Source organism: Setaria italica, chromosome V, assembly GCF_000263155.2.
Source record: "Setaria italica strain Yugu1 chromosome V, Setaria_italica_v2.0, whole genome shotgun sequence".
NCBI lineage: Eukaryota > Viridiplantae > Streptophyta > Magnoliopsida > Poales > Poaceae > Setaria > Setaria italica.
In genome coordinates, this window is record NC_028454.1 from 33202931 (window position 1) to 33211741 (window position 8811).

Sequence of the window (8811 nt, forward strand, 5' to 3'; positions counted from 1 at the left end):
ATCTATTAAGCCTAATTAATCCATCATTAGCGAATGGTTACTGTAGCACCACATTGTCAAATCATGGACTAATTAGGCTTAATAGATTCGTCTCGCGATTTAGCCTAGGGGTTGTGCAATTAGTTTTGTAATTAGACTATGTTTAATACTCCTAATTAGTGTCCAAACATCCGATGTGACAGGGGCTAAAATTTAGCCCCTCCCTGCCAAACACCCCCTGATTCTACTCCGTACACATTATCAATGGAGGAAGCATTTTCTTTGAACGCTGCTCGGATCGGATATTTTGTTTCTTTCAGGTCTAATTATACGCTAGTGTCAATTAGTTACTAGAAAAATTGGAAACCCCCTCCATCTTAGACACAGGCCTTGTTAAGTTCCAGAATTCAAACTTTGGCTCTATGCAAAAAGAAGATTTCTCATCACATCAAACTTGCGGTACATATATGGAGTACTAAATGTTGACAAAATTAAAAACTAATTGCACAGTTTGGTTGTACTTTGTGAGACGAATCTTTTGAGCCTAATTAGTCAATATTTGGACAATAATTCACAAATACAAACGAAACGCTACAGTATGCTACAGTGCCGTATAGTGATTTTGGCGGCGCCAACTTCGCCAAACTAAACAAGGCCATAGGCGAAAAGATTACTTTGCGTGTGCTCTCACACTGAATGTGTTTATTTATTACTACTCACTCCATTCCAAATTCCGTGTTCCAAATTATAGGTTGTTTTGATTTTTTTATATTCATGAAATTTTGCTATGCATTTAGATATACGCTATGCCTGGATGTATAGCAAGAATTATGAATCTAGGAAAAGCTAAAACAACCTACAATTTGGAACGGAGGGGTATTTTCGCTTGTGACTTCTTCACATGAAAACATATTTATCAGCACCTAAAAAGAATAAGTTGGACGAAGACATATATGCTTTCATCAAGAAATAGAAGACATAACCACAAGAGCTCGTATATTTCCTTCGTAAGTTTGCCAATAATATTATTATCCCAAGAGTAATACCGTATTAACAAGACTCCCCATACAAGAAAACGAAGCACAACAAATGAGCTTCAAATGTAACACACATAACATAATTTTACACATTTAGTTTCACAGTTTCCAGCAGATGGGAAACCGTTGTAACATCCAATCAATCTAGAAAAAGGTGAAGGCACTGGTATCAAGTCATAAGCTACAAGCAACTTATCCTGAAACAGAAGCATCAGCAGCTCTGCTCAATGTAGGTGACCAGTGGTTACCAGAAATGACCCGATCTGCTATACTGCTAGCCCTTTGTTGTGCCTTGTCATTACACCGGTTGGTCATCTCGAGCTTGACCGCACGCAGTCACCAGTGACGAGTCAGACGATTGTCAAACAAAAAGGCTACTGTCAGCGTGCACGGTGTGCACGTACGTACTTGTACGTTCCTCACGGTCACGGTTACGACAAATTTTTTGCAAGAAAACGTGACGTGCCTCTATGACAAGTGGGCCGCATCCACAACAAGCACGGTCGAGAACGGTTCCTGACCAGGATTACAACATTAAGAGCGCCAAAAATTATATCATATAAGCTATCAAATGTAAGAGCCAAATGCTATATATTTGAATAATTTTTTCAATACAAGCACTACAACCATGTAGTGTCGATGTTTGAGCATCGGAGGTGGCGGTGGGGGTAGGAGTGGGGGCATGGTCCTTGCCAGCCTGTCCCTAGCTCCGTCTCTGAGCATGGTGCCTTGTAGGGTTGTTTTCGTCTCTGAGCATGGTGCCTTGTAGGGTTGTTTTCATCGAGTTTTGTTACTTCTTCCTAATCTCTCTGTAGTTGGGAATTGTTACTCGTTCATGATCTATCTGTAGTTGGGAAAGATCCTCTCAATACTCTAATGTCTACATCGAACTTGTTTTATTACTTAAATTTGAGCCGAACCAAACACCAAAAATAGAAACTTTCTTATTAATAATAGGGTAAAGTTCCTTGTCATTCATTCCATTGCATTATTGCAAACTTCAAATGTGCAAGTTTTCACAATACTAATAAAAAAAATTAAAAGAATAAGTCATTCACAATCAGAGGGATACACAGGAGGGCTAAGAGGCTCCATGCCCCCCCCCCACATTTTTTTGATACAAAGATTAAGGAGAGGAAGAAGAAGAAGAGGAGTAGGAAGAAGAAGAAACATGGTATAGATGAGCGCCCCTTAATTTCTTGTTCGCCACCTTTCACAACCACCGATAAAAAAAACATTCCTGAAAAAGTTAAAGGTGTACTTCATTTACTGTGTGCATAGAAGAAACCGACCGGTTGAACCAGAAAAATCGTGACAAACGGTTTGGTTCAACCAAAAGACCGGTCATGCAATTGGACCGGTGTGCCGGTTTCGTATCGAACCGGCGAACCAGTGAATCTTTTTTTTAATCAGTGAACGGTTCAACGTTTGGATATTGATTTTGGAACTTTGGACAATAGACTATTATGTTATTTCTATCTAATCCCATCTATTACCTATTACATCATATGTGATATGTGTTGGTAATAAAACTTGCATATTACTCATATAAATCATGAGAAATAAGTATTATATTGATACATAATGAACCACTTGTTCGATCAGTGGTTAGATCGGTGAACCAGTAATCTGACTGGTTCGATTTCCAATCCAAGTTTTTGTTCTATGGCTGTGTGGCCAAATCAGGACAATGAATAAAGGAGTCGTTTGATTCATTGCTAGAAAACCAAACAGAGACAAAGTTGATTAGTTATGGCTGACTTCATGCATGCAGCTATATATTTGCCGCGCGGCATAAAACTTTTCGCGTGTGTTCTCCTTCCACTCTTCCCAAGTACATTGGAATCGAAACAACCAGCGTTACGGACCACAAAAGTGTACGATGGAGTACCTCATAATCACAGCCAAGTTCGTTAACACACGTGGTGCTAATGAAATACCCGCCGGCACACCATGGGGCATGGAGACGGAAAGACGATCAGCCTTTGAGCGCGGCTGCGCGGGCCATCCCCAGCAGCCACCCGCACACGGGATACGGCGGGCGGATGCATCCGCCGTCCGTGTAAACGAGAGGGATCCAATCCAACCGAAATCCGGCGCAGGCGCGCAGCGAAGGGGGGCTTTGACCCGCGCCGAGAGCTCAGCGACCTGCCGCGGCCAGCAGGGCGCGCACAAGCACAAGCGAGGCGACGCGCTCCCAAGGCTCCGCGCCTCCGCCCCCATGTCCATGACTGGCCACGAGCCACAGGGCCAGCCAACAGCGCCAAGCGCGGCAGGTGCCCCGCCCTAGTCTCCCTGCAGCTGCACAGCCACCTAAACTAAACAAGCTGCTATGCGCCCAGTAAATAAACTAGTGAACCGCCTCCGCCTCCGGCCTCGCAAGATAAATACGCACTCCGAGGCCGCGCGCACACGCAGCCCGAAACGCGAGCACAATCAAGGCCACCACCATCGCCATTACCGCACCCGCAGCCGCAGCAGCAGCTCGTCTTGCTTGCGTCGAGGAGCGAGGAGCTACACGCGCGCATTGGGAGCTACACGCGCGCATTGGGCGCCGCCGGCGCGAGCCGCCGCGCCGCAGCACCGCCGACGCCGATCGCCGGCGCCCATTGCTTCCGTGGGATTGGTTGCCCGCCCAGCGTTCTAGCCAGCGGCGCCGCCAAGGAGCGAAGCGGCGCCCCCGCGAATGGCGGGCCGCCGTCTGCTGCTGCCGCTGGTGCTGGCGGCGGCGTTCCTGGCCGCCGCCGCGGCCAGAGCTGGCAGCAAGCCCTCGGCGGCGGTGTTCGAGCTGATCCACCGGGAGCGGGCGACCTGGGCCGAGATGGCGCGCAATGACCGGGCGCGCATGGCGTTCATCTGCTCGCGCGGGCGGCGCCGCGCCGCGGAGACGGGCGTGACCAGGGCCACGGCGACCGAGAAGCACAAGGCCGCGCCCGCCGCCGAGGCCTTCGCGATGCCGCTCTCCTCGGGCGCCTACACGGGAACCGGCCAGTACTTCGTGCGCTTCCGCGTCGGCACCCCCGCGCAGCCGTTCCTGCTCGTGGCCGACACCGGCAGCGACCTGACCTGGGTCAAGTGCCGCGGCCCCGCCCCCGACGCCGGCTACGGCTACGGCGCCCCGCTCCCGGCGCCCTCGTCCTCCTCCCCGCCGCCGCACGGGCGCGTGTTCCGGCCGGAGAAGTCCCGGACGTGGGCGCCCATCCCGTGCTCCTCCGACACCTGCATCGCGTCCCTGCCCTTCTCCCTCGCCGCCTGCCCCACCCCCGGCAGCCCCTGCGCCTACGACTACCGGTGAGTCCTTCCTCCCCGCCACCACGCGCTCGAATTCTCATTCCCATCCCAATCCGTTCCCCTCGCGACAAGCGACATGATAAGCAGGGCCCTTAACCCCCGTGCTTTACTTATAGCCCTATAAACCTCTGCGCGTTAATGGCGGTCTCCATCGATCGCTCGGCCCGCCCATCATCGATCGATCCTGGGGGTGTGGGGCGCGCGTGGTTAATTCGGGTACTGGCATTGATGAGATGCGAGCAGCAGCAGCGGCAGCAGCTGCCGCGGCAGCCAGCAATTAGTGGCTGCCTTGTTGGTTGGTGGGTGGGTGGAGTCGGGAGATCTCTCTGAGTCTCAGGACGCACGCAATGCAAATTGCAAAGGCCGCGGCGCCGGCAACGGCGAGGCAGGGCGGGGTGGGCATCGGGGGCGCGTGTTCAATGCGGCACAGCTTCTTCCGGCTCTCCCTCACCACTCGCCAGCGTATCGCCGCGGCAGGATGGCACTGTGTAGCACTGTACCTCTTGTGATTGGGGGTCACGCGATGCGAGCCTTCTTTCTGATCGCGATTTCGAGGGCGGAGGTGGACGACGATTGCGTTTCGCAGGAGCTCTCTGGCGGTCGGATCGTCGCTTTCGCGTGGAGCAAGCAGAGTCACGGAGGCACGGCGAGACACGGAGGCATCGTGCGTTCAGCGCCCCGCCCTGCTCACCAAAAAGCCGACGAGGAACCCACCCCCGGGCAAGCAATGACCCTGACGACGCCTGCCGATGCCGATCTCCATCTCCTCACTGATCGATCGATCGATCTCAGAGGCGCAGGCGTCGGCGTCCCGATAAGCTGAGCATCATGTTACGTGCACGCGCGCGCGCATGTGCGCTGGATCCTAGCTCCAGAAAAGGACGCCCATGGCGGCCGGGCGGGCGGGCATCAATGATGTGTCCCGTGTCCGTGCGTGATGCCGCAGCCTCTGTTTTTCCCTCTGTTCCGGCTGTTCGCGCGTCGACGCGGGCGGCTGCGGCTGCCGGGCGCGCGCACGTTAGCGGGGGCGTTCGTGTCAGGCTTGGCGCTTGCTGTTGCCGCGTCCTGCCAACAGCGGCGTCCATCGCGCAAGGGGCACGGAGCGGCGCCGCGACGAACATGGCGGTGACACACAGCGTGCCGCTGCCGACGCAGCAGGCCTGCCCCCTGCCTTCGTCATGTGCGCGGCGGATTGGGCTGTACTCCATCCATCGGTGGCCGTGTCAGCTTGTCAGGACATTGAACATATTCCTAGGCACAAGGGGGTCGGTGGGAATATCTAGGCCGCATCTGCGACCAGATGTTTTTTATCCTCCCTTTTCACAATTTTCACCACTAGCATTTGCTTGCTTCTCAGTTGTCACTGCTGGCTGCTGCATTGCCCTTTCCCAATTCCCCGTCGCCCGTATGCCCATTTTGCCAATAGAGATGCAAACAAACAGCCGCTGTAGCAACGGTACAAAACGCTTCGGGATTCCACGGGTTCGTTGGGCTGGACTGCAGGACACTGGGCGGCTGCCTCTGGCCTTTGGGGTTGTTTGCTCATGTGGAGTGCACAGCAAGGTGTCGCCGTGTCGCGCTGCATCTGCATAACCAGAAGGACATCCCGGTCTCATCATGTTCCTCTGCCTGCCAAGCTTGCAGCCCCGCGATCCTGATCATCGACAATCTAGTGCCGGCCTCCTGTCTGGGAAAATCATTTCCCCTTGAAGATTTCGATGCTTCGATCTCACTACTATTATTGCCTTATCTGCCTGCGTATACTACCGGTAGGTACTACCGGTGTATCGTAGGATATGCACAGGTGTTTCGGCAAGATACTGTGGTGGGTACATGTGCTTTTTTCCCAGCATCTCCAACGAACTACCTATTTTACCTAAATATTTCTCTTCATATTAAGTTGCTCAACTATCTATTTTTCACTCTTCAAATCCCAACGGTTAGGTTTCTCTCTAAAAATATATATTTTCCATCCACTCCAACAGCCTCTCCATTTTACACTGCAGCAACCTTTCCCTTCTGACAATTACTGCACGTGGGACCCACACCTTGGCAAGGCAAATTGACTTGCTAAGTTTGGCAAGTGTGAGGAGAAATTTGGCAAATCGGATGGGATGGAGAGCCACGTAGCAACTCAGTTAGACCACAATTTTGAAAATTGTCCGGAAGAGTTGGTGCATGGATTCTGGGAACGGGGAGGGCGCCAAGCGTCACAGATAAGGCTATAGTACAATCCATTCTCCTGGACCATACCCGGGCCACGTTCTCTCCGGTCAAACCTCCTTCTGGCTGGCCGGATTATTTTTAGCCCGATCCTCCAGTTCAAATGCCCTGTGCTAGTGAACAAAAATGGCTTGGCGTCCGGTGGTATGAGCGGCTACGATGATTGCCATCGCTGTCCCTCTGCCGAGACACGTAACGTAAGGCTGCTAAATCTGGCTGGCGCTGAGAGCCTTGAGACCACACGGATGACGCCTGAGCTAGCAGAGTTGCCGTCGTACTGCCATGTTGGGGGCCATTTCTTGGATCCTCTTGCTGCACAGTTGATGAAATGAAAAAGACGCATGCCATGAGCACCTTTCTCCTTGTTCCTGCCGTTTAATGATTGGGCTCGAGAGGGCCTGCACCTGCTGAATGAGAGAGAGAGAGAGAGAGAGAGAGAGAGAGAGAGAGAGAGAGAGAGAGAGAGAGAGAGAGAGAGAGAGAGAGAGAGAGAGAGAGAGAGAGAGTAGCTTGCAAGGCAGGCAGCCATGGCGTGCCGCTGCTGTTGCCTGCAAGTTGAGAGAGAGTAACATACTCCACGTACGCTGCATAGATACGTACGCACAGGACTTTATGCCGGTTCTTGTTGCTGCAAAATTGTACAGTTTTTGTTCTTGGTCAAACTTGGTAGTAGTAGCATTCAGGAGATGTTTCGATAGGCGTACAAACAGCTAAAACCAAGTAATTCTTTAACTGCAATTTGCCAAAAGAAAAGGAGAGTGCTTCAGTTAGTCGGAGCAGATGAGGATTCACCGAGGTAGCAGCGGTTGTCTTGAACAGATAGATCCTCGAATCGCGCCATGTGCCGTGCATGCGGTGACTAACCGCCACGTATTTCTTTTGCGGGATCCGCGGCGACGCAGGTACAAGGACGGGTCGGCGGCGCGCGGCACGGTGGGCACCGACTCGGCGACCATCGAGCTGTCGGGGCCCGGCGCGGAGGCCGCCGCCACCAGCACCAGCAGGAAGCAGAGGCGGGCCAAGCTGCGGGGCGTCGTGCTGGGCTGCACCACCTCCTACAACGGCGACAGCTTCCTCGCCTCCGACGGCGTGCTCAGCCTCGGGTACAGCAACTTCTCCTTCGCGTCCCGCGCCGCCGACCGCTTCGGCGGCCGCTTCTCCTACTGCCTCGTCGATCACCTCGCCCCGCGGAACGCCACCAGCTACCTCACCTTCGGGCCCAACCCGGCCCTGTCGTCGCCGGCCCCCAAGGCCAGGACCGCCTGCGCGGGCTCGCCTCCGGCGGCGCCCGGCCCCAGGCAGACGCCGCTCCTTCTCGACCACCGGATGCGCCCCTTCTACGCCGTCACCGTCAACGGCATCTCCGTCGACGGGGAGCTCCTCAAAATCCCGCGCCGCGTCTGGGACATCGAGAAGGGCGGCGGCGCCATCCTCGACTCCGGCACGAGCCTGACGGTGCTGGTCCGCCCGGCGTACCGCGCCGTCGTGGCGGCGCTGAGCAAGAAGCTCGCGGGGCTGCCCAGGGTGACCATGGACCCGTTCGACTACTGCTACAACTGGACGTCGCCGTCGACGGGCGAGGACCTGACCGTATCCGTGCCGGAGCTGTTCGTGCACTTCGCGGGGTCGGCGCGGCTGCAGCCGCCGGCGAAGAGCTACGTGATCGACGCGGCGCCCGGCGTGAAGTGCATCGGCTTGCAGGAAGGGGAGTGGCCCGGGGTGTCCGTCATCGGCAACATCCTGCAGCAGGAGCACCTGTGGGAGTTCGATATAAAAAACCAACGGCTCAGATTCCAGAGGTCGCGGTGCACGTAATGATTGGGCCGCGGTGATCCATCGTTCTCCCCTCCACTTCATTTTTTACCCCTTTGTGGTGGTGATCTTGCTGATTCTTTTTTTCTTTTTTTTTCTTTTCACCCTTGTTCAGATACTAATGCAATGAGAAATGTACCTTATTGCAATGCAAAAGTGATAAGCTGTAATCAGTTTTCCCCTTTTCCTTTTCTTCTTCCACCCTGCTGTCCTCTCATTCCGGTGAATATATGTTCAGAGCTCATTTCTTCCACATTCGTGCCATACATTTTTTTAATGAAATTGGTGCCTTATATCATCTCATAAAATTATATGAGTAAATATTTACAGTGAATGTAGCAACCTCAAATTTAGTACGATTTTAATTTTAAAAAAGTACGATGGTAAAAAAAAATCAGTACACGATGGGCTGCTGCTGTGGGCCTTTTTTTTCTGGTAGCGTGCATCGAGAGCCCAATAGATTGGCAGC

General features: G+C 53.2%; 1 protein-coding gene across 1 annotated transcript; it reads left to right on the forward strand.

Annotated features, from left to right (window-relative positions):
- Positions 1 to 2739: 2739 nt before the first annotated feature.
- Positions 2740 to 8595, forward strand: LOC101778547 (aspartyl protease family protein 2). The gene is made up of 2 exons (XM_004969481.3): positions 2740 to 4307; positions 7433 to 8595. The coding sequence occupies exons 1-2, from the start codon at positions 3703 to 3705 to the stop codon at positions 8343 to 8345; spliced, it is 1518 nt and encodes a 505-aa protein (XP_004969538.1). The 5' UTR covers positions 2740 to 3702; the 3' UTR covers positions 8346 to 8595.
- The last annotated feature ends 216 nt before the right edge of the window (positions 8596 to 8811 follow it).

Coding starts and splice junctions, on each gene's coding strand:
- LOC101778547 (XM_004969481.3), top strand. CDS start 3,703: ATGGCGGGCCGCCGTCTGCTGCTGCCGCTGGTGCTGGCGGCGGCGTTC. Junction 4,308..7,432: donor CCCTGCGCCTACGACTACCG/GTGAGTCCTTCC, acceptor GCGGCGACGCAG/GTACAAGGACGGGTCGGCGG.